This window comes from Anticarsia gemmatalis, chromosome 20 (assembly GCF_050436995.1).
Source record: "Anticarsia gemmatalis isolate Benzon Research Colony breed Stoneville strain chromosome 20, ilAntGemm2 primary, whole genome shotgun sequence".
Lineage (NCBI taxonomy): Eukaryota > Metazoa > Arthropoda > Insecta > Lepidoptera > Erebidae > Anticarsia > Anticarsia gemmatalis.
Genome location: NC_134764.1, coordinates 8,900 through 35,886, shown reverse-complemented (window position 1 = coordinate 35,886; position 26,987 = coordinate 8,900). Strand labels below are relative to the sequence as shown.

The 26,987-nt window shown below is 44.1% G+C and overlaps 1 protein-coding gene across 1 annotated transcript; it reads right to left on the bottom strand.

Moving 5' to 3' along the window:
- Positions 1 to 17,163: 17,163 nt before the first annotated feature.
- On the bottom strand, positions 17,164 to 26,785 carry LOC142981552 (TWiK family of potassium channels protein 18-like). Its single transcript, XM_076127550.1, has 3 exons — positions 26,644 to 26,785; positions 18,565 to 19,223; positions 17,164 to 18,399 (listed from the first exon to the last, which is right to left on the bottom strand). The coding sequence occupies exons 2-3, from the start codon at positions 19,115 to 19,117 to the stop codon at positions 17,681 to 17,683; spliced, it is 1,272 nt and encodes a 423-aa protein (XP_075983665.1). The 5' UTR covers positions 19,118 to 19,223; positions 26,644 to 26,785; the 3' UTR covers positions 17,164 to 17,680.
- Between the last annotated feature and the right edge of the window lie 202 nt (positions 26,786 to 26,987).

Below are 26,987 nucleotides of genomic sequence, written 5' to 3'. Positions count from 1 at the left end.
GCAGTCTGCACAACTAGCGCTGTTCGCTCACGCGGCATCACCGCGCCGCCGCCGGTGCTCACTGACTCCTGTGCGCGTATAAATCAGCGCGTTGCTTCGACGGCGGCGGTAAATCCACATGAGCGATGAGTTTACTACGCACTTCGGAAATGATTTGTTAGTACCGACCATCGCAACGACACCGCACCGCACCCGCACCGCACCGTCACCGCAGCACCGGCGCGCCGCGTCGAGCACACAAACAAACAAACAGCTCAGCGACATTCACGTGTTCACTTATCTCTGAGACCACTGACTCCATGTTTGCATACGTTTTGAGTGATTCATTACATTTTCTACCTCAGTCCCCCGAGCGGCGCGGCGCCGTTGTATATCTCTGCTGACCACAATTTTTCTCTACACACACTCCACAATAACTCTCCTCCTCTTTTCTCAGGTACATGAACTTTTGATACTCTTACCAGAATATTGTATTTCATACACGTGTGCTTGCCACTACTATTATAACAAGTGTACCATTTTATATTGTCCACATTTACAAATAAAACTATAAATTACCATGTTGTCTCCCGGAGCCTCGCTCCAGCTACTCGACGTCCCATTTGGCTGCTATTTGTACAAGTTGCACCGCGGCACCGCGGCACCGCGGCACCGACCAACAAACAAACATACCTGATTCACACACTTGTCCCTCCCACTCACTACAACAGTGCCTGTCTTCTCAGAACAAGCGACGCTGCACGAGTCCATTGATACGTCGACAGCTGTACTCGTACTAATATGCTCGTATAAGTACAGTCAGATTGTGAACAATAAACATCCGCCTTGAACATTGCGATACAACGTAACAGAGAATATTGTCCTAGGAAAAACTTTCAATAACGTATCAGACTACAGACTACCGATTATCGACTACCGACTACAACTGACTAATACTTAGGTCACTACTTATATTTTGAGCCTTGACGAATCTGATTGTTTTAGACCCCATTTGGCGTTTTCATCGTAAAGTTTGACCTTTTTGACTACTACATTCCTAAGAAAGTTTTGAAATCTGCGCTGAAAATATTTTCAATATCGTCGATCGAAAATTGTAAGTGTGCGGGAAAATGGCATTAGGATGTTAACATTTTCGTGCAAATATTTTTTACGACTTTCGACGTGACTTATAGAAACAGTCGTGTCTATATCGACTTATTTATTATTTTGGTGATAAAGTCTGATCCTTTGAAAATTTAAAACGCCAATAAATAGAGTTCTATCATTATTAGTTTTCCATCACCAATGAAATTCCTGAAGGTCGTCCAAGGTCACCAGTTGTCCCTGGAAAAATTGATGCTGTGCGAAAATTAATTATGCATTTTAGTTTCCTGATACAAGAAAAGAATGACACAATCCTAAACATTATTTCCACTCTTAGATATACAATATTAGGGAACCACATTTCCGATTAGAAGATTTTTTCTAAATGAACCAATTTTTTTTTTACTACAGTTTGATAAGGTCCTCGCGCCGATTAGTGCAAACAAATACTTGAAAAATCCATCGTTTGGCTTCAAAATACGTGTATCAAATTATGATAAAACAGGGATCTAGGATATAATGCGCATGAGCCCAAAAATAAACACCAGTCGACTTTATGGAAACTTTAAGATGAACCAAATCCAGAAAAAAATATTCGCGCTTGAAGCACGTCGGAACAAGTAGTCCCTTGATTTTTTACAAAAACTGTGATACGGTGAAAAGTGCCTTTAGAAAAATGCAGAATGGTTAATTCTTATTGATTTATAACCAAAAATTTACCTAAAGACTGGTTTAAAATATGGAAAAAATCACAAAATCCTACAGGTCGAGCTAAATAAAAACAATGCCGGCCGTAACGCATCTCGCTAAACAACCGGCTGTTATGTGCACGAAAATAATTGAATAAATTAGTTTCTCGCCATACACTACAGTTTGATATCAAATTACTTTATTTAGTTCCAAAAAGTCAAGAATAAATAGCATTAACCTTGATATTTCATCGGCACAAGAAACAGGTTATGCTTTTAAACACCCTGTTTTTGAGGGGTCTTCGCGAATGAAAAAAAAATTTTAAAAAATTATTTCAATCAGATACAAATCTTTCTAGATCACGCATAAGAATATCCGAGAACACGATAAAGTAGTTTTCACTCACATATTTACCGTTTTTCATAGTTAGGCTCAAAATATAAGTAGTGGCCCACGTAATAGTAACAATTTCCGATCACAATAAAAACGTTGTGATACTCAGTCGTGGTAGTATCCTCGCTCCACTGTCGACGCGCGGCGCTCGACGCTCGACGGTCGACGGTCGAGAGCAAAACCTCGCGGAGTTTGCCAATTTTATAAATGTTTTCAATACATTCTGTGAAAGTTATCTCATATTTTCCTCCTCGAGGGGATTTTTCAAATGAAGATTCCAGTAATCTGTGTTTGAAGTTTAGCAATTAGACGAACGTGAATAAACGTGAGGATTTTTACCGCGTGCTCTTACTCTACGTTATTTAAACTAGCGGTAGTATAGCTATTGTAAAACAGAAAGAACATGCACAAACACGACTCATCATAATTGTTGTATTATGTGGTTAGAGGCCTGAGTCGTGGGCGGGTGTCGGCGTGGTTCAATTTCATAGTTGTTCTGTTCGAGCGTGCCTCCCCCCGCGCCCCGCACCCCGCGCCCCGCGCCCCGCACTGTCGTGTGTCGTCGAGAGTGCACCAAACGCCGTCTGTTTGTTCTAGTTTTCATAAAAATGTAGTTTCCAACTATCGATATCGATGTTAGCGCCAACTCCACCCACTACTCTGTGTTAGTTTCAACTGCTGCAATATTGTTGAGTTGTGCTACACTGAGAGTAACGCGACTCGCCATTGACATTGGCACTAGAGCTTATGTTAAAGGTAAGAAGGAAACGACAAGAAAATGCTAAGAAAAGCGTTCAACAATATCTCGAGGAATTATCAAAACCACTTTTTTCGTAACATTATGGTGTTATGTCAGTCTGTTTTTAAATCACCTCATTCGTTAATTTTTGTAACTGTGATACACACAAAATCCTTTGTTAACAGATTTTTTCACAAGTATAATTAATAATAAAATAAATAAATATCATTGAACAACTCACACACGGTCATTTGATTCCAAACTAAGCAGAGCTTGTACGCCTTGTACTATGGTAACCAAATAACTGATAAACATACTTATATACTTCTAAATACATACATATATAGATAAATTGACATTCAGGCTCGGAACAAATACTCGTGCTCATCACACAAAGATTTGTCCCGGGTGGGATTCGAACCCACCACACGCGGCGCTACGGTTGTTGCGGCGAGGTGACCGCTTAAACCACTGCGCTAAACGTGCAGTTTAAAGATAAGATAAGTAGTGTAAGATACAAAAAAATCTTAATGTGTTGTTTGAAACATTAGCGAACTCGTCAATATGTTGTAACTGTAAGTTCAGCATGGGCTCGCTCGAGCGGCGTCACAACTGCCGGTCGACGGGCGAGCCACTTCGTGCGTGACTCTGCGTGAGCGACTGTGAGCCAGATTCAGATAACTCAAATAATGCCCAATATTACAAACTAGATTTCGTAGAGTCTAAATTATTTTCTTGAATTTTCTTCCACCGGTTCTGTTTTCGCTAATTTAATTAATATATTTTTTTGTTCCAAAATAAGTAACTATGCTCAAACTCCGAGTCGCCAACTATCATCACAACCTAATCGACACAGTAGTTGGCTCATGAAAGCGTTAAAGACGAGGAGACAGTCTACCTCTCGCAATTATAATATTACAACAGTCGTAATAATAAGCTTGTAATATTTATGTAAAGGTGCTCCCACACAGCAGTTATATAACGTTATACAACATTGTGTAACATGATAACGAAACAATTTTACAAAGAAATTTGTTTAATTTGTTTAAAAACAAATTTTATAAGTCAGTTTCTAACGTTATATAACTGCTGTGTTGGAGCTCGTTTTAACTGGCCTCCATTTGTAATTGTGTCACATATACGCTGCTGCTAATACTGCAAGCTGTTGTAGCTTATTAATTTATTACAATGTACCTGGTTATTTGATCAACATAGAGCTAACTTATAAGATTCCATAGCATTCAAGTGTATATTTGGTTGCTTAGTTCGTCCGATGCAAACAGTGTTCAGTTGGTCTGCGTGGGTCGGTCGTCGGCGGGTCGTCGGCGGGTCGTCGGCGGGTCGTCGGTCGTCGCTCGCTGCGTACTAACCGCTTTTAATCAAATGAAAAACTCACCGGTCAGTTCCGCCGACCGCGGAGCACGCCGCTGTTTATGTTTGCGCTATCGACTATCAACCAACATTACTTTGTACTATGTCAAACAAGTCACTAACTGTGATCTATCAAACAATTTCATTCTGATATGTCAAACGTACCTCCAGTAAGTTAATAGAAATAATTATAATGAGAGTTAATACAATATCGAGGTGCAAATTGAATCCTGTATCGTGTCTCATATTTAGTGTGAGTCTGTGCACAGCGCTGTATCATAGTAAGCATTTATTGTCATTCTGTGGTTTATGTAGACAGCTGCGTGTGCTCGTGAGTCGTTAACGAAGTAGTTGTGGTGACGTCATGTATGCACTCAGTACAAACACTACGAACACTAGCGCACGCAATATATCACGCACAGAACATTAGGTGCCATCGTTAATTACAAAACTGGCAATTTATCGATATCAATATTCATGAGGTGAAAGCCTACCAACTAATTAATTGACTACACACGCACACACACAGTGGCGCGGTGCCCGCCCTCGTCGCTATGCCCCCGCCGGTATTCACAATAAGTAGCACAAAAGAGCGCTTTACAAGAGCTGTCAAGTAACGGATCTATTTTATTCGCGGGGTGTGAAGGTGCGAGGATTAAAGCGGCTCTCGGTGGCGAGGCGGCGGCGGCGGCGGCGGCGGCGGCGGGCGAGCCTGTGCCCTGTGTCGTCGCGTTAAGGCGCCGAGTGCGGCACTATTACCAGTTCGTCACGCTGTCATCGCGTGTAATTAAGTTAACCCTGTCGGCCGCTCACCTCGTCTCGGCCCTCCCCCGCGCCCTCTCGTCGAAGAGGTCGGAAGCACTCAAGGCAGTCGAGGCGCGTTATTCGATTCGCACCGTGCTCTATCTCGCTCGCAGTGAGCACTCAGTGCTCGAGCCTCGCTCTCATCGATTGACTTATTCATCGCTGCACGGCGGCTACACTCCGCGGCTTATTGCCCACCTTTATATTCATCGGCTTTTACGACGTTGCGAGCAAATTTACAGTTTCTGAATAAAAATAGTGCGGCGACGTAACAATGCGATAACAATGGAACCGCTGCTAGTGGACGATTTATAGCTCACAATTGTACGCGCGCCTCTATTATGTAGATAAATAGCTGAGCCGCAACGTTTAGTGTGCAGTGTGTACGCTGTCTACTGTGTACTGTACACAGTAGTGTACAGTAGTGCACACAGCGGACGTCGGCGGCCGACAGATTGACGTGATCACCGGAAACGTATTGAGTGTTACACTAGTCGCCGCGTGCTCATACACACGTGGCACGCATGTTGCCGCCGATGTAACATACGCGAGAGTGTACACGCGCGCTCGATGACCGCACTAACAGTATTATTTACAATCATCGGTCACATGACAATTACCTTAAGTGTTACCTTAGATAGTGGTAGTACTCACATTGACCACCTGACGTTCGACTGACTCAGATACAGGTAACAATTACTCACTACACAGTTTTCCACCAGACGGTGCCAATTATTCAGCCGACACGAATTTGTCAGCGACGACTGCCGTCGAATGGGGAAACGAAGACGAAGGGCACTCATTATTAGCTAGTAATAAAATCGCTCATTGATTAGGGAGGCTGCAGGCGATCGTAATGCGGCGCACGTCGCGCGCTCGCCGGCGACTGGTCGGCGCGCGGGCGCGCGGCCCGCCTAGCGCCCCTGCCCGCCGCCACTTGTGTATGCGTCGCCTGCTCTCGACGTTTATTGACACGCGCTCGCTTTTTGCCGCCAAAATATACAAGCGTCTTTTGTTTTTGCGCTCGAATGTACGCGGAATGTGTAGGCAATCTCGTTCGTCGTGTTACTGTGACGCGTATTGTACGCGCCACCTCTGTTCTCACCAAATTAGCTGAAAAAATGTCGGCGTCGGAATGCGGGATCAGCGCGTTTTAATAAACGGCGCGTACGACCTCCGCCCGACATAACGCCTATAACGCGTTTCGCTGAAAGAGCCGTAAATAGAGACCTTAGAAGGTTCTCTGGCGCGAGCACTTTGATTCGTACCTTTCTCGGATTTTCTGCTTATTCATTCAGCTTTCATTTCTCGGCAGGTAAACAAATAATTTATTGTAATTTAATATGTTTTGATAAGACGGTAGGGCTCCGCCTACATCAGGCCCCCGCTCCACGACAGCAAGTACGGCTCGTGTTCTCGTCACGTATATTTAGTGATTAACAACATAATCTCGCAAAAATTATTATTGTATATCATAAACCTTATCGTCTGGAGACTTCGTATTACATGGATCTCGACACGTGTCGAGACATTTACATATGGAGCTATGTCTCAATATCATCTCAGGTGACCTCGCCCGTCTGCTACACCTACCTATAACACTTGTCCGTATTGGTTCTGAAGAAGACAACTTCTCTAGAAATGTTGTGATAGACCCGCATTAAGAACCTCACGATTTTGTGAACGTGCAACATTATGCAGGCGGGCGCGGGTGCGTGGACATTGCTGATGCTCTTGTATGTATCGAGGTGATCGAGACCGACGTGTGTAGAGACAGGTGTACTCACCGTAAGCCACATGTCACAAACTTAATGATATTTATTTAATCTGTTAGATTCACAACACATTCAAATAGCTATTACGGGAATATTACTACATATCCCTTATATTTCCTACTTTATTTTATGTTTTCTTTGTGAAATAATTCAGCATAATATAAATAGCTATATGAACGTGGCACCCGATTGTTTAATCAGGACTCAATTCAGTTTAGCGCGTGACTTCTGTGTCCAATACGCTGCACAGTTCGCGCTTCTAGCAATTAACTACCCTCTCTCATTTGATTTGTTTACACTACATACTAGTACATGTACGAGTATATTGTGAAGTGATCAAGGATTATGATGTGATCAAGTGGACGCACATCAGAGTCGTCAGAGTCGTCAGTGTCGTCAGTGTCGTATGACTTGATACAAAGGGTGTGCTGATAAAGGCGGTGGTGTCGGAGCGCGGAAGCGAACGCCGACCAACCCTAATGTAAAGACTAATGGAGTGGTGAGGGGCGCGGGCTGAGGTGCGCGGCGGGAGGAGGTTTAAGGGCAAAAGAATAAATGTCAGTAGGGCATGGTGGTGCGCGGGCCGCTCTCAGCCGCTGTGTGTGGCGCGCATTTATCATACGTGATACGTGAACTACTTACGAGTTCATGTCGCGACCTTCCTATTCACGCGCCGCGCCTCACTATTTAACTTGGAACGAGCGAAGTCGAGCTGAACGATGGTCGCCACCACTCGTTGTGTCACTGAGCACACTGGACACACTGAACTGTACTATAATGTTTTGCACTTTACTATTTACTACTCATAGGCACAAATATTTCGCGCCATGCATTGCAACGAGATTTCAGCTGTACGGATCTAAACAAACAAGGGTTACTATAAGGATGGTATAAAGTCTACACTAAGTACCGAAAGACCCATCATATACCCCAAATATACCAATATACCCACTGTTGCCCACTCGTATAGTGCGGGAGACTACGCACTATCCTTGTCATTAGTTACTTAATACTAAGATCAATTGTATCTCAAGTAGAACGGCCGAGTACGACGGACGTACAAAAGGAATTAACTTAGGCAATAAGTAAGGACCTTGGCACTAAGCCCACTACTGACGCACAGTGAGGCAGAGTGAGGCAGAGTGAGGTACAGTGAGGCAGAGTGAGGCACAGTGAGGCAGAGTGAGGAAGAGTGAGACAGAGTGATGTACAGTGAGGCGGTACACTGAGCCCATTGTATTGTCCTACGATGTTTATTTACGAATCATTGTGTTCACTGTCAATAGATAAAGTTTAATAATATTTTTAAAAGGGTAATATGCCATTTTAGTGTTTTATTAGTAAAAAGTATGTCATAAGATTGTTATGTGAATGTAAAAAGTATTTAGCTTTTGTCTATCTCTAGCTTGTGTCCAACAAGGTCGTGTAATCACGTTGGTTGTATGTTGTATGTAGAATGTAATGAGCGATGAACATCGTCTCAGTAGAAATGTATGTACACGGACAGAGCTGATGCGTCGTTATACGCTTGTGTAAGTATGTCGCTGACCGCTGTATGCCAGACATTGATGTTGTAGAAACCATTAACTTGGTGTCTGTTAGCATGAAGTCAGTGCAGCGCGGCAGCGGTCACTTTCGCGCCGGACGTCAGTGTCGCGCGCAGGAGACGCGCACTGTACAGTGCAGTGCCAACTGTTCCTCCGGACGACGTGATGCCCTGTAATGACGCTCTCCGCTTATAAAATCATTTACTTTAAATGATCTTGCGATTTGTTGCGTGTTTGCGTAACAAACATACAAAGCTTGACATTTGTAACGGGTGCAGTAAACATGATGTAGGAGGAGGTCATAGCACCACGACAAGTATTTGTGTCACGTCGCAGTGGTCGGCGGACAGCGTGTCGTGTTGTGTCGCTTGTACACTAGAGGCACGGCGAGCACACGTGACACCGCCACACACGTGACTCGCTGCTCGCTGCACTCTCCGCAGCCACGAGCTAGCCGCGAGCACCGCGCCGCGCCGCTAACATCGAACACACAACAGTAAGTACACACTTGATTCTTCAAGTAACTCTTACTCTATCTGTCGAGTGTCCACTACACACAGAACAATTGCAGATAATATTCACTGATTGTATCTTTTGAAAGAGCATAAGGATAGAATGAGAGGTAGTGGCTTAAAGTGATTGCGAACAAGAGTTTTTGACTTAAGGATGATATAATCTGGGGGCACGGAAGTGCCCCCGCAAGTCGAGCAAAAAAAAGCGGCACGGCCGTAACATCATTTTCTCGAAGCAATTCGGGCTATTTTTGACACCCCTATAATTTCGTTGTGGATAAAACAAGAAGCCTGGATTTTCAGCAACTAATCAGTCATTGTATAAACACGGTATATTTAAAATTTCAGTCAATTTGAACCAGTAGTTTAAGAATGACAACTTGTTAAAATTTTGAATTTTGTCACTCACTGATTCACTGACTCACTGACTCACTGACTCACTGACTCACCGATCATCAAAAGTCTAAGGTACTTCTAGCAGACTTAGAAGCTTAAAATTTAGAATACAAATAGGGTTTAGTGTCTTAATCATGGGAAAAAATTATTTTTTTCTAATTTCGGTCCAGTTTTCTAAATACACCAACTGTAACAATTACTTTGTAATCCCATATAAATGTATAAGATTACAAGGTTACATTTGCAGTTAATGAATTTTTATTACTGTAGAAAATAAAATAAATAGGTACCTACTATATGAGGCATAACGGGAGGGGGTATAGGGTGAGTAAGGGTGTTTAGCCCATGAAACTGAACAACATTCCCATAGGAAAATATGTTGAATTATGAAAAAAAAAACGTCTTTCCATACAAATTGGACTTATGTTCGCTCTACAAAAAGAAGTGAGATCCCATCAAAAACATTCTGTAAAAACCTCAAGTCTCGCCGTAAAAAGTTGTGAGATCTATATAATACCAAGTCGATTAATCTATTTAGTCTCTACCTAAAGGACCTTCTGTCTTAAGTTATTACGTATGTTATTATCATGCCAATTTAAAAAAAAAAACCTTTAAAACAAATAGATCGACTTGGTCATCGCAAGAAAACACAAATTCGCCATTAACATTTCAGGAGCATTAACTTCTCGTCGTGCTGTGTAGTGTGATACATACTAATAATCAAATCATGCGATGGTCAGGTCGGTCTATTTGTTTTAAAGGTATTTTTTTAAATTGGAATGATAATAACATACGTAATAACTTAAGACAGAAGATCCTTTAAGTAGAGACTAAATAGATTAATCGACTTGGTATTATATAGATCTCACAACTTTTTACGGCGAGACTTGAGGTTTTTACAGAATGTTTTTGATGGGATAATATAAAGCTCGCATCAACGTGCGTACAAATGTCTTGAGCGCTCAGAGTTTCAGCGTATACAGTGTTTGTATTCCTACAGAGAGGACGGGCTTATTTCACACACCTGAGTTACATCGAGCACAAAGCTGCGGCTTCGCGTGTAATGTTGTACACGAGGAGTGACGTGACGTCACGCCTGCCCGCACTCTCACTGACGAGTGACGAGTGAGTGATCGCACAATAGAGTGCTTATCTTTTGAACAGCGATTCACTAAAAATACCGCAGAGGCCTGTCAGTGTTCACGAGCTCCAGGTGACGTGACCCGTGTGTACCCCTGCGTGTTCCCTATAGGCGTAGTTCCCTAGACCCGAACGACGAACACCTCAGATGCTGAACCTCGTACCAGTCATAGCGAGAGACACTTGGCCACGTATACAATTCTATGCTATCTACAAATAGTCAGAGATGAAATGTGAAATAAGTGTAGAGTTAGTAGTACTCGCATGTACATCTCATTACCATATCAGTATTTTTATGACCTTCAGTTGCTGAGTGACGAAGTAACAGCTTGATTGTATGCACACGTGCCAGTGACACGTGCCCCGCGCCTTGTGCACACACCACTGTTAATGATCTCCTTATTATTAGCGCGCACGATCGCTACTCACCCCTCACTCCTCACTACTCACCACTCACTAGTCTCTACAGTGAGGGAGGATCACAGCTCCACAACATTATTAATTAATCATTATAGTGCGAACTATCAACTGAAACAAGTTCACGATGATGGTGCTCTAACGAAAACAGCAATCATCGCGTCACCTGATCGAGTGAACGTTACTAGGTACTATTATAATACATTGTAGTACATTTAGACAAACAACGAAATTTTTGAAATGAATGTAAATGTTCCAACGCCAGGTGGGACGAAGATTACAAAAATCTGAAACATTATCTACAAGTTGCATGTTCGCGATGTGTGTGCTCGGAGCTTGGTGAAATGGTGACATAGTTGTGTTCAAACAGTCGCGCTCTGCTGTTGTCCGCGGCGCGGCGGTGCTCGCGACCCCGCCATGTTGATGTACCGACACTGCGCGCTGTGTGACCAACGACACCAAACGAATCGCATACCGCGCGACACAGCGCTACTACATAATAATATTCTCCCGTGATAACAGCCAGTCATTTTGATGAGATACCTAAATGTTTTCTGAAAATACTCCGTAACCGAGCTCGTCGCTATTTTCTTTTAAAGTAGTCTATGACTGTGTTTATGGTGTGTGTGTGTGGTGTGTATGTATTTAGTAGACTTGTATGACACCAAGCTCAGTACAGCACAGTACGGTACAGTTCGATCCAGTTCAGTACAGTAGGGTAGAGCGTAGAGAAGCACAGAGGGGCACAAAAAGACATGCTGAGAGAATCCTTTAGTTGCGCACAATAGCGCGGTGGCAGCGCGGTGGCGGCGCGCGGTGCGGCCTGACCTGGAAACAACTCAAAAGATGCTCCGGTTTATAGCAATGAACACACCGCGCATAATGCACCCGCGACAGACCGCGCGCTCGTCGCCCCGCCGCGGCGGGGGGGGGGGGGCAACTCTTTGCGCTCTTCAATATTTTTCACCTTTTCCTTGAGCGGCGGATTCAATTATTTTTCCATTAAGCTCGCGCGGCGGCCGCTAAGGCAGAGATTCTCGCTAAGATGTAAGAAATTCATCTCGCACCAAATTTACATAACACAATAACGACGGTTTAATTTCCGGCGGCTTTCCTGAGCTCGGCGCCTCGCGCTGAAGTGCGTGATGCCACGCGCCACTAACGACCTCTAACTAACCGACATTCACGCTTCATAAAAAAACAACAATGACATAAACAGTCTCAGGTAATTAATTGACTGAGCGCGCCACGAACTACCCACTGTAGTCAGAGGCTTGCTTAATACAAGCATCATATTGAGCACGTACGTAGCTCTGGACGCTGCTGTGTTCATTACAAGAAGTCTCAGGTAAACGCACAGTTGGTGAGTGAGTGCATGCGAGTCACTCTCTCGGAGCGGGCCGGGCGGGCCGGGGCGGGCCGGGGCGCGGCGTGCGGCGCGGAGTCGCGTCAGCTCGCTTCATCAATTTAAACTGTAGTTATTCAATATTCATTGGCTTCATTGAACCAGTAGCGGCGGCGGCGATGGCGGCCTCAATCAATATGTAAAGTGACAACTAACCGCCTCGACGCTGAACAAATTCAATTCTCGCTCATGTTACGGATGATGGAAATTAAAATTGACTCATTTCATTTTAAATCACTATATAAACGGAACTCGCATGTTAATAAGCTGAATGTGATTACATCAGCGTGTTCAGTGCGCAGCTGAACTGCAAGTCTTTATAATATGTTACTGTGCTACATACCTCTATATACCCTTTACGTGAATGTGACGATAGCTTTATACTATTTATAATTTTCAGACTAAAACTGTTTATTTACTGCAGAAGTAGATACTCAAAAGCGATATAACTAATAGGGAGAGCTCTCAAAGTCATCGAGAGAACGAAGCGCGCTCTCGACTCGTCTGCCGGTAATTACTTGTCACGGAGCCACTTCCCCGACGCCACGTGCGAGCGATTGTTTACCTTATCATTACTTTATATGGTACTTTATTGTGCGATAAAGAGAGAACTGGAATTCTTGATTCGGAGGCAGCGCTAGACGTGATTTGTGATCAGTGCGTGTGTGTATGTCTGCGTGCGTGCGTGTGTTGAGGGGCGGCTGTCAAGTGAGCCGCGCCGCGCCCAGTGAGCACGTGTGTGAAGTGACTGTCCTCGCCGCGCGCCACCCCATCATTAATATAACACTATCATTGTTTTTGTATGATCAAATAGCTATCACCACTGACATTAATATTACACACTGTACCGTAATATGTGGCAAGGTGACCACTTTACTTGCGAATTTTCTAAAATTCGCAAGTAAAGTGTCGTATCGATAACTAGTACTCTAGTACTAGTTATCGATACGACATAATATCGATATTAATAGTTGATATTTCCTTCAGAGTAAAGAGTATAATACTCCAAAGTAGAATATATAAAACTACATATTATCAAATATTAAAATCCTTTGTTAGTACACAACTTTGAATTTAATTGTATGCAATGCTATTTTGATATAACGGATAATATGACTATTGTCTATTTCAAATACTTTTTAAGAAATATACAAAATAAAGGATATTTCGAATTTGATACTATGCGCTTACGTACGCTTACAAGTAGGTAAGTATATCCGGATCCGCACAGGGGAACAATGTAAGGCGAGTAAACGTAACTAACATTCTATTGGACGTATGTACTCAGCGCTCAAACCCCAATGTTTACGTAGCTACCTCACTCGCCAAACGTAGGCACAGTGCTACGTGAGTGCTACGAACGATCGGCGCTCGTAGACGCTCTACGAACACACTAGCAGTCTCTTCATCAGTGAAGCACGTCAAGGGCCGGCAATCACACCGCTCGTGAGAGAACACCACCGGGCATAAGACGACTTGTATATGTATAGTACACGTACACGTGTGTGTGTGTGTGTGTGTGTGTGGCGCGGACGTGACGGAGTGGCGAGTGTGCGGCAACAAGAGGAAATTGACGACGATGCGTTTTATTGGCTAACCGTGTAGTACTTGTACTCACAGCGATGCGCTCACTCGTGGCGACAGCCAGCGCCTCCGGCGTGGGTCTGCTCGCCACTCGCGGTGCAAACTTACTCGTACTCTATAAACAACTCTGAGTTGAGCGACATAAATGGGACATCCATTGGTGAACAATGAGAATGCTCCCGAATATTTGAATTAATCCAACTTAGAAATTTCTTTTCACTGAAAGTTAGACAACTTTTTATTAAAAACAAAGTCCTAGATGTCGCTGTGAGGCTACGCACATGTACAGCGTCACAGGAGTTTGTGTGTTCCCAAAGCAATAGAATAGCCTATTGGTAGTGTGGAGCGCCGGTGAAGCATCAAGTATTCTTGGACGCATTCATGATTGTCATCGTGTGTTGTCAACCTTTGAGCCACACTCAACGCCAAAACTCACTCCTAATAACCTCACTTTTAAACGATTCTCTTTACTTTGTCAATAAGTCTTAATTGCCAATCCAAACCGTATTAATCACTCATTACGCTTTATGGTAACAAAATATAATATTCTATACTAGTAATATCCATTAATTTAGTTTTGTTGAACGTTGAGCTTCTCAACTGAATGCTCGATTTGAAATGTTCACACAACAGAAACAGAGCGGGAACTGCGCTCTTCTCGCTGTGATTCACTGTGACTCGCGGTGACTGAGCCACACTGAGGCAGAAGGAGCTGACACCACCTCACTGAGGACACTCAGTGACTAGTTCCTCCTCCACTCTCCACTCGCGATACCACAACTTGTGCTTTACACGCAATTATTATTACACGTAGCTTCACTGTCTCACACAGCCCTCAGTCAGTGATGCTTCATGTCAACTATTTAACAGTACATTATAATGATAAACACTAAGTTCTGTACAGGTACACTGTGTACCTGTACATAGAGTACGTCCGTCGTTATTCTGAGGAGAGTAATGTTTTGTGAAAAAATCATTAAAACGAGTAATGTAATGAAGTATTTTGTATATACTGTGCGTATAATGTAATGACATTCTTGCACTCATAATTTTTATACAATATATACATATATTAAACTGGAACTGCGTGTGGCGTGTAGGTGCGTAACGTGCGTGTGAGTGTGTGTGTGTGTGTGCGTGTGTGTGTGTGTGTGTATTGTATGTCGAGAGACGTTACATTATGAAGATGAAGGGTCGAGAGCTACGCGCTCTGTACATAGAGTGATTGTATTTTTATCTTCAATGAAGTGCCACGCGTAGCGGTAACTAATTACGTCGTAGTGGATGCGCACACGTAACTATCTGCTACGAATGCTACAGTGTGCTACGAAATGTAGCAACCGTTGTATTGTTCTATTGTTCAGAATCGGTGTTTATATGTAAGAATATATTCGTCCTGTCGTAAGTCATGGCGACATGTCTTATTTTGAGATCCTGCGTTCTGTAAACTGATAGTGACATTCGTTTGTTTGCAACGCGGTGACGCCCGCAGGAGCTTCAGCGCTCAGTATCAAGTGAAGAAGGCAACGGCTGTGAGCAGTGGGTGTGCACGCGGCGCCAGCGGTGCTAGTCAATGTTAGCAGGAGCACGGCGCGCCCAACAGTTAGCGACTCCATTTAAAATGTATGCCGACAATTTAACTTGCCGACCGCAATATGTAAATGCATCACAAGCGAGCACTCTCCCCCCCCCCCCTCCGCGGGCAGCACCCCTCATGGGCCCTGCACCGCTGCGCCGCCGCGCCGCTCGCCGGACACAATTTGTCAACTTTTAATCTCCCCAATTTGGACCTTCGGTTAAAACTGTCCACGAAATTTATTCCATTCCTGACACAAAAACTTTATATGTATCTTTACGTTATTCATATTGTTTGAGTTATTATAAGTTGTTACGTAGTTATTCTCCACTGAGCGACACAGTGAAGAAGGAAAATGCTAATTAAGACTACCTACTGATAACTAGCTAAGAAATCTTTCCGTTCTCTTACTACTCATGTGGTTGAGGATCGAATCTCAGGCAATGCACAAATGTATTCTCAAAATAGTAACGTGTGTATTAGAAATAACGATCACTTATTCTAACAGTACACGAGCACATAGAGGTGGAAGTGTGCTAAAGGGTTCTTTCTTTCTTTCTAAATCTTGAAAGACCCAAACCTGTAACTTAAATTGTCCAGCCAAGTGAGCTCAAGCTTTACCCCTCCCTTATGCCTCCGAGTTCTGACCCTCGGTGGACAGTGATGAGTTAGTTTCCTCGCTTTTTCTTGATGACATTATTAAAATATTAGAAAAAAAAACATAATAATATTTAAAATAAAGGGTATTGATCGTATGATTTATCTCTACATCAGTCAAATCATCAAAGTGAAGGCACACCAAGCGATTTCATTGAACTTTCCGATATCGATATTGGCCCTCGTCGGAGTCTGATGCCTAACTAGGGTATTAAATGATATCAGAACTTGACTCCCACGTGTCAGCCACGTTTTTCGAGTTATGAACTTTTCAGGTAAGACTTCATGAGTAAACCAGTCGGAGAGAAATGTGACCCTTCTCCCGTAACCAGTCTGTTGATATATTACGTTCACAACCACGTCAAGCATTACTCTTGAAAGCGGAACGTTTCACTCTCATGTGTACCGTACATACATAGTTTGATATTTGGACAGACAACAGACATAAAGGCCTCCATGATGTGCGTCGTCAGCGACACGCGGGGCACGGGGGGGGGGTGACACGCTCATAACAACGTCATTAAACCGGGATTACTACATACAGCCTGTGTATCGGGTTATGTGTGCGTGTGTGTGTACAATACGTACATATATACGAGTTGTGATTGCCACCGGCTCACACTGTGATGACGTGTTCAGAGCCAGCGGTGCAGCACACGCGCCCTCACGCCACATACTTGACAATCAAGTAATTTAGTAAATGAGTTTGGTCCACAGTTTATCCAGTCAGCGCGAGTGGCGCAGTATGAGGCGCCGCGTGACGACGCGCTCAGTACTATGTTCATCTCACTAGTCACCGTCAACAACGCAATATGTTTTTGTTTTGTTTCAAATAGCCTTCGTCCATCTAACTGAACAGTATTGAAGATTAGCACTCACCGAAACTGTAGCGAAGTTATGTTGACATCCACATCGGAGCACGTCGCTCGCGCCGCGTCTCTCACGTACTGGCGCGCGCTCATTCCTCACACTATCCAAGTATACGTCTATCACTTGACATGTGATCGTTTCACAACTAACGACAGGTTATGAAAACTATACATTGGATTTCACAGACAAAGAAACACAATAAAATAATGCAAAATTTCGTATATTATAATATAACAAACCGTGTCCAAACCAACAAGTCTATATCTAAGCCATGTGGACGTCGTCGTCACATGAACACGTCGACGTCGTCTGCGGGCAGTTTGCCGCCGAGCGGCTGGTCGTCTTCGAACGTGACCATCTTGTCGCGTGCCTTGCACGCGCCCCCCGCGCCACCCAGGCCGGGGGGCGGCGCGGGCGCGGGGGGCACCACGCGGCGCGCCCCGAACGCCGCCAGCTCGTACAGGTCGCCGGCGGCGCCGCTCAGGTTGAACTCGCTGAGGCTGCGCGGCACGAAGTACTCGACGCAGCGGTCGGCGTGCGGCGCGGAGCGGCGCGCCGGCGCGTCGCGGCAGAAGCTGTCCTCGCCGTAGTGCGAGGACTTGCGCCGCGGCAGGCTGTTGAACTTGGTCGGGTTGGAAGAGTCGATGCGGAAGGAGACCTGCGGCCGCTTGTCGTGGCGGTCGAACGCGGCGGCGGCGCCGGGCTCGGCCGACTCGCGCTGTCAGGACACTACGGCCATGGCCAGCTTGTCGTCGCGCGCCGCGCGCCCCGCCTCCGCGCTGTGCACGGCGCGCTTGGCGCCGCCCGCGCACAGCGCGCTGAACCCGCGCACCAGCGAGCTCAGCTCCTCCTGAATGAGGTTGAAGCACATGGCGATCACCACGATGCCCACCAGGATGTAGAGGCAGCACACGCCCACGGCGATGTCCTCCGCCTTGGCGGACACCGTGCTCGCGTACAGGCCCGGCCGCAGCTCGCCAAACCCGATGGTGGCGAGGCTCGCGAACGAGAAGTAGCAGCCGTCCACGACGTTCCACCGCTCCGTGGTGTGAAAAACGAATGTCCCTAATGCTATGTACAGCACAATTAGGAGCAAACTGAGCACGATAGGCACTCGCGTGTGGTCTCGACACGTCCAATGATAACCGCCACTAAAACTATCCAAATTCAGGGCGGCCTGAAACGGTGTCCTTTTCTGTCTGTCGAACTTGTCTCTCTTATCACAATCACTGAAGTGTTTGGAGTCGGTGGGCGCGGCGGGGTAGCGCGCGGCCACCGCCAGGCTGGAGGGGCGCACGCGCGAGTACAGCACGCGGAAGTTGCGCGCGAGCGCCTCGCCGATGGTGGACAGGTACAGCATGATGATGGGGATGCCCACGCACGCGTACGCCACCGCCACCAGCTTGCCCACCGACGACTTCGGCGTCACGTTCCCGTGCCCTGCACCGTCATGTTACGCGTTACTTACGGCTCTACGACATCCTTATCAATACATTATTCAAGTTTGACACACAACAATTATGAGACAAGTCCAAAAACAACGGTCAGGGTTAACATGTATGCAAAATATGTACTAGGTCTAATGAATTAGAATGCATTACTGACCGATGGTAGTGATGAGCGTGAGCGCGTACAGGAAGCTGCTGGAGAAGGTCCAGCGGTAGTCGGCGTCGTGGTCGTACGTGAGGCGCGACTCGAGCGCCGCGCCGCCACGGATCGACTTGATCAACACCTTCTGGAAGTCCATCAGCTCCTTGGCGGCCAGCTTCGTCCAGTTCTCCTTGTACAAGATGTTGAGGTCCTCGGTGATGGACCACAGGCGCTCGACGGTGCGCGAGCGCAGGTCGGTGCCGGCGCCCTGCGCCTGGCTGAGGTTGGGCTTGGAGGCGGCCACGGCCGTCTCCTCGGAGGGCGCGTCGCCCTCCAGCGCCAGGAACAGGAAGCCGCCCAGCAGGTTGTAGGTGAGCACGAGGAAGCAGATGGCGAGGCACGTGAGCGGCGACGCGCGCCGCTTGTGCGCGCAGCGGCAGCACAGCGCGCGCGCCTCGTCGTCGCGGCGCCGCGCCCAGCAGCACGCGCCCCCCACTCCCCCCACGCCCGCCACGGCGCCGGGCTCGGGCGCGGCTCGCCCGCAATGGCGGCTGCCCTCCTCCAGCATGGCTCGCGCGCGCTTCACCGCACCTTGTACTTCTTGTGATGTCTTCTCTTCTTCGTCTTGAACATGTTAGCTAGCGCCGAGCTGCGCCGCGCCGCGCCCGCACCACCTGCCGGAACAAACGCACACTCGTCACTGAACGTGGAAAATTAAACGATTGAAAATGCGATCCTGTGAAACTACAGCTGAAAATGCAGCACATGGCCTAACGTCAAAAAGAATATTCATGTGTAAGATTTCCTACAGAATTGAAATGTAAAAAGTTACTACTGTTTATTACTACCACTGGTTTGAAAATTAAATCTGCACCTGCATGTGCGTATGTATGTGTATGTGTGCGTGAGGAACACGTGCTAGTTATATAATCAGAAGGTGAAGGTCCTCGCGGGAACATTTTTCGACATCTATCACGTAATGAGCAGCGCCTCGCCGGAATACTTAACGAGTCTACCTCCTTATACTATACCTACTTCACTGATACCTTGGCAGTGTATGTGTGCGTGCGAGTTTGTGTATGTGTGTGTGTGTGTGTGTGTGTGTGTCGCATAACACGCGAGTATAAGTATATAAGCTGTTAACAATTATTTCAACTGTAACTGCAACTGTTGTGCCGAGTCACAACAAATAAAAAAAACAAACCAACAAAATGCTGTTACTGAGAATTTTACTAATACCTAACCTTAACCTTTATATACATACAAGACGTATAGTGCTGTCGCGGGAGTGTGAGACGTCGCCGCGGAGCGATGTATGTATTCAAATGAACACAACAATGTTCTTCAGTACGAGAGTATGACGGTGTGTGACGGTGTATGACGGTGTATGACGGTGTACGAGTATGTACCGTCAGTAGCGCGAGCACCGCGAGGAGCGCGCCGCATCTACATTCAGCAGTTCATAAACACCAGGTGTTTTGTATAATTTCCACGTTACACCTAAATATTTCAACGTGTGGTGTGACTCAAACACTGCTCCCTACACTCTCGCGTGCTGTTGTTCGCACTCGATCACTGTACTCTGTACATACACTGTATATACACTATTCATACACTAAACAGTATACGTGATTGTAGCGACGATGCTGCTTTTTTAAACAAGATATTTACACTCAAACTTACAGCAACTTGTTATGTTGTCACTTGTCTTGTCATTGTCATGATACTTGTGTGTTTGTGTCACAGAATAAAACCCTTGCCACACTTAAAGCTCACACCATGTCGCCAGAGACACACAATATGTGCAACACTGTAGTTTTAAAAATGCTAGTAAGAGATTCAGAGCGGTCATCGCGGATCGCACTAATGTCTTTGTAAAAAAACTCACTCTAAACTCAAACTAAAAAGTCAAAAATAATAATATTAGTAAGTGCATTACATAATGTAGGTACAAATAATGTTACTTCTGGAGTCGGTGTCAGTCGGGGTAAGTTTTTAAGTAAGAACTACATACATACATACTAATGCAAGCCTTGGCATGCGAGGGAAGACACAGAAAGACACTATGTAAGCTGCTCACCTAAGATAAGTGCCGATTAACTTGTACGCCATCGTTTCAATATGAAGTATTTCGTTATGTGAAATTCCTAAATGCAACGTTTCATGGGTTTTCTCTGTAAATGACGAACTTTTTTACGATGTTTCATCCCCAATTTCAAATTTTTCCACTCCTTCTTTCCGAGATTGAAATGGGACCACACGACCAGCATTAGCTTTCAAATAAAACAGAATCATCAAAATCGGTCCCAGTAAAAAGTTACGAGGTAACAAAAAAACATACAGTCGAATTGAGAATCTCCTCCTTTTTTGAAGGTCGGATATGCTTTATTTCATAAACTTCAAAACAACAACTTAAAACAACTTAAAAATCGTCAAAATATTCTTTATCTACCACCGTTTCGGAAAAGCTGTTGCTCGCGAGAAGAAACGGCGAGAAACTCACGACTTGCTCTTTTCAGATGTCAATATTTCCATATTAATGACAATGTCCTAATAATGATTAATAACAATGTCATAATAATGATTTACTATGTGCAGTGTTGAAAACAAAGAAAAAAATAAGAAATACAAATCATAAATAATATTCAAATAATAAAGTTAATTAGATATGTGAAGAAAACTAATCTATTTACACGGTAAATCATATTACATCAAATTGTGCCAATATGATAATGCCATGCAAAATGAAAGAGGTCTCGTCTTAGATAATTTGGAACAACGCCCCTAGCGGGCGCCGTGGGAACTATCTTGGCAGTACTTTTAGAATGTCACATTTTTGATGTTCGACAATACGGTGTAGAGAGTCGCACTACAGGACGAGCTGACGCGACGTGACGCAACGTGACGCGACGTGACGCGACGCGACGTGCGAAATAACTATAATGCGTTGGAGAGCGCTGCTCGTTAGCGGTAATGAAGTGCGCAGTCGGCGAGCGTCACCACTCACCACACCACACCACACCACACTACATACACTACGTACACTAGCTACTAGCTACCAACAGACACACTTCAGCCGACACTCTACACTATTCAATTACGTTTATCAACTCTTTTTTGTACGAACCGTACTATAAACAACCAATAAAGGTAACTATACATACAATCATCTGAAACAAAATAATGTAAAAAAAAACTGAAAGAAAGAAATATGTTTTTCTTTTTTCTTCTTATTCATAGTGAATCTGAGACTTGAGAAATAGTCTTAGTGTCCACTCTGTTAACGTCACATCACAGCGTGACCATATCAACATATGTACCTCTAGACAAATCTAAACAAATGAAATTAAATGCAATGCACTAGCTATTAATTTAAAAATGATCGTAAGACTGGCCTCACCCTAAAAATATGAAAAATAATCGTTCTTTAATTTTGAACTTGACATTGAAATATCATGAGAGGAGCTCGTGGCTTAACTAACGATAGCCGCGCAGATCGATCTCTGAGGTTAAGCTACGCTTGCCGAGGTTTTTCTGTGGATGGGTGACCATCTAACACATATCGAGTTCCTCCGTGTTTCGGAAGGCACGTTAAATTGTGGGTTCCGGCTGTCATTTTCGAAGATCTTTGACAGTCATTAACAATAGTCAGAAGCTTGAAAGTCTGACAACCAGTCTTACCGAAGGGTATCGTGTTAAATCCTAGGTAACTGGGTTGTGGAGGTTTTCCGGTAAAACCTAAGATTTACCAACTCTCAATGGTAAGAGTCCGAACAATACTTTTATTTCGAACTTTTACCTCTATTCACTTGATGATGTCGAGATGTCGCCGGAGTCCCGCTTCGCGGGGCTCCACCTTCTGGGTGGTATAAAAAAAAATACCCACGAAGGCTGACCTCAGCCTTCTAATCTAACCTACCCATGTCGGTTTGCCCAAAATTCCTTCTTTATAACACGTTATGATATGACTTTATCAACTTTTACCGTGTGATTTATGTAAATCCTAAGATCTATCAAGTGAATAGTGGTAAAAGTTCGAAATAAAAGAATTGTTCGGACTTTTACCATTGAGAGTTGGTAAATCTTAGGTTTTACCGGAACATCTTAGGATTCACCACAGTTCGGGCTTTTACAGTAACATATATACACATTTAAAGATCATATTTTTAGAATGTCACAAATGGCTGAATCGTAAAATGTTATTATTATTTAGAACACAAAGTATACACTGAGATTTAAAAATGGAGGAGAGAGAAACTTTCAACATGGTGTCTTGATGTTCAGAGGCAACTCCCGACGTTATCGCTATGCTTGCCGTACAATAAGTATTATAAAGCTACAGTTGTGCTCTCTGAAATACACAAGTTAAGAAGACTGTGGAGCAGTTAGGTTCCCAAGTTACGTTTTAAAGTGAATCATCATTTAAAAAGACGACGACAATATATTATCTAGATTTGGAAGAAACTTAACAAAGACGGACATCTGCGGGACCAAGCAGAACAACACGTATAAATTCGTTGCTACTGTGTACTGTGTTTCATAAATTCATTGACTAAACTACATTTAAACTCATTATGAAAAATCAAATTTAAAATGTTTAACGTCACATAGGAGAGACTGGATCAAAATTTTCCCCATTTTTGTAAGATTTTTTGCTGGTACTCTGCTCCTATTGGTCGTAGCGTGATGATATATAGCCTATAGCCTTCCTCGATAAATGGACTATCTAACACTGAAATAATTTTCCAAATTAGACCTGAGAATCCTGATCAGTTCCTGAGATTAGCGCGGTCAAACAAACAAACAAACTCATCAGCTTTATAATATTAGTATAGATATAGAAAAATAGTTAGAAACTAAAATTTAATTGATATTTTTGTTATTAACCTAACAGGTTGTTAGTCTAGCCAGCTGCAACCACGATATATTTATTTATGAAAGTAAATAATATTTGTCATGAAACTGGACATTATTACTGCGGGAAGTACGATTTTTAAATCGTTTCCTTAAACAAACAGAACCTTCTGTAAGTCATATTTACTGGTGACTGCCCCACCACCACTCATAGAGCGTGGCCTTCTTTCATTACAGCGGCTGTTAGTAACATCATCTCATTCACCACACTGATCACAACATCATGTACACTCACTAACACACGGAACAACAACACACTGCCGCTCATGTTTCTACTGTCTATGAACTAGTGCGTGAGGATCTCGAGGACGCACTTAACTAGCTGACTTAGATGATAACGAGATTGTCATCGCGGGGGACGGTCGATCCTCGCCGAGAAGCCTTTCTATTCGATTTAATCGTTCTGTCAGAAGCACTCGATTATTATTCTTTTCACATAACTCGGGGCGGAATAACAAGTTCGCACTCAACGCAAATATAACACAAGTCCTTTATGAAACGATGCTCAGTGCAACACGCCACAGAGACACGGTGGCACAGTGTCACAGTGTCACAGTGTCACTGTGTCGCGAACAACACTCTTAGTGCATTTTTACGAGTAACTTGCACTCACTACATTATGAACACTTTAAATATAAACAGGACCACGTGCGAAGCACTATCGATAATTCAACAATTTAGGGTCTCGGCTGAAATCAAAGCCTTAAGTTTATAACTTTATTAGACGACTACAAACATTTCAACCATATCAGTTATGTACATTAATTAACTATTTTAAACTCTCGCGATTTGTACACATTGCATTCTTTCAATACATGTTACAGCACTCGTCGGATCCTAGTACAATTGAATGAAGGCACGAGGGCAGCACCTTCAAGTATGTTGTACTCAGAGACGACTGTTCACTACAAATTTACGAGTGATACAAACCAATATGTGTTCAATATTTATGTGTTTTTTTTATATGTTATTTGCTTCGACATACAACATTTTTTTACTATTTCAGTTTTGTGAAGATAAGAGCAAAAATGTTTAATATCTGTCTACTATAACTATACAAGTACATTCTTGGTAAATATTTCTAGCTGTTCTGATAACCACGTATTTTCGACGTTGAAGCCAAAATAATGTCTATTGAAACTTGAACAACTAATAGCTTGTTTCTAAAGTGTAACTACAATTTTTTGTTTTTATTTATTTAGCTTGGTGGCATTATGCCGAATTATGCCAATAAACACACTACAGCATTAACAATAAATTTCGGCTGCTAAGCAATTGTGTTGAAATAAAAGTCGTCAAATAATTTGTGTCAACGTATGTCATTTGTTAGCAATGCTTGTTCAGGATCAGGATGGTTATCACGTATTTCGGTTGACAACTATTTGAAAGCCACTATACGGTACATTGTTTTCTCCCTTAGATAATAGTGATTAACGCGTTACGTCAAAGCAGCAATGTACTGAATAGTGATCATCAATTTGACGAATTCTAGTCGTCAAATGAGATACGTGATAAGCCCGCTGATGTTCGTATGAATGACGAGATAACTGTTAAATAATCTCGTCATTAATACGAACATCTGATCCTCTTAAAGCTGTTGTGCTACGACTCGCGCACAGCTGTTCTATGACGCGTAGCACTTGCTACGATGCGTAGCACTTGCTACGACTCGTAGCACATGCTACACAGTTATAGAGTATTAATTGGTGTTTAAAAAAAGCTTACCCTAAGTAGTTACCGAAGTCATACCTTCATTTTGTGAACATTATTCAGGTACTATCAGCTTATGACTTTATCTGTGAGCCTTCATATTATTAGACCATAACAAAAACCTATCAAAATAACATTCCATCAGTATGTAGTAAATAATAAACAATTGGTCGATGGTGCGCCCGCACCTCGTGCTCGGCACTCGGATACACAACGTAACCTACACCTGTCCTCAGCCAGCACCTTCGGGCATAAGTGGCGTTATATGTTGCACGTATGAAGGTCGGTCGGTCTATTATTAAAATCTGTAGAATTGTTTGATTAACACATGGTCATATGTATTATCTTGATGCCTAACTAAATACACATATACCACGCTGAAGAATGTGAACACCTTCCCTACGACTTTTTTTTTCTTTGCGTCATCTTAGTATCTTTTGCAGTAGTTTACCCTCTTTGTGTATTTATTATTACTTGTCAACTACTGAGCCCGTTGTACAACAAATCGAATTGTGAAAATGTCTCACTGAACAACTTTGAACAATTGATGGAACAGTACGTATTCTGTTGATGGGATACTTCATATAGAAGGACGCGCGACATCGCCCGCACTACTTACCCTCACTCAGTTTCGACAACCTACAGATCATTCTCTGCTATGAATCAATCGTGCAAGTTTCTTTGAAATCTTACGGAGAGTGTTACAACACACATATTATTATAAAATAATAAAGAACATAAAATAAAACTAATAAAAATTGTAGTCAATTGTAGGCCGCGTCTATTAACATCACGCCAATGTTTTTTACGACGCGTACAACTTCACATTAGTATCAACGAGACTCATGTCGACTATAGCAACAACTACGAGTGGCGTACTGCTCCTTACATTATTTATACATCAATGTGAGCTCTCCCAGTTGGACCTCTCACCGTGACACACTGACAGCGGGACCTCTACCATGCTTTATATCACTTACACTGCCTATACCTACAACGTGTATATTGCAATAAAGTCTAGTCGACAATTACTAACATCTCAATGTTTTAGGAAATATGTGAAAAAGCACACGAACGCGCCCGCGGTACCTCGTCTGTGTATTGTATACGAGGCTACTGTGATCCGACCACTAAGTGTAGATCAGAAGCTTACTCCTACACCAACACTGAGCTGACGACGAACATAGTCCACGACACCCTCACCACCGCTCGCCGTCACCCGCCGCACGTGGCGCACACTTATCATGACACTTACACTCTACCTGGTCACCTTCTTAACTAAACGTGTACACAGTAACACACCCTCACCGCCACCCGCCGAATGCACTAACTAGTAACTGAACCTAACCAACACAGAACTATCCTGCTTTTATCAAATAAAGTATGTTGTGTGATTGACAAGATATGTTGTCAATGAGTCGTCTAGTACGGCGAGTGCGGAGCGCGCGTCATGCAGCACGCAGCACTTACATGCGAGAGTGTGAGCGCGCCGCAGCCGTGCCCAGCGCACACAGCGCCCGACCGAGCGCGACCACCGCCGCACCACTGTCACCACACTCCACCACCACCGGCACTGCTCACCACACAACACGCGCGCTTCTACTACCAACGAATCACGAATTAACTGTTGACCGCCAGCGGACCGGCGAACGCAAACTGCCGCTCTGAACACCACGGAGCGACACGATCCGCACGCTCCAAAACTAATAAATGGCAAAGTTTGTTCGCGTGTGGTGTCGTCGGCGCGAACGTAGCGGCGCGCTCGTGCTCCCCGCGTGTGTCACCGGCGGGCGCCGCGCTCTCACTGACGCCGC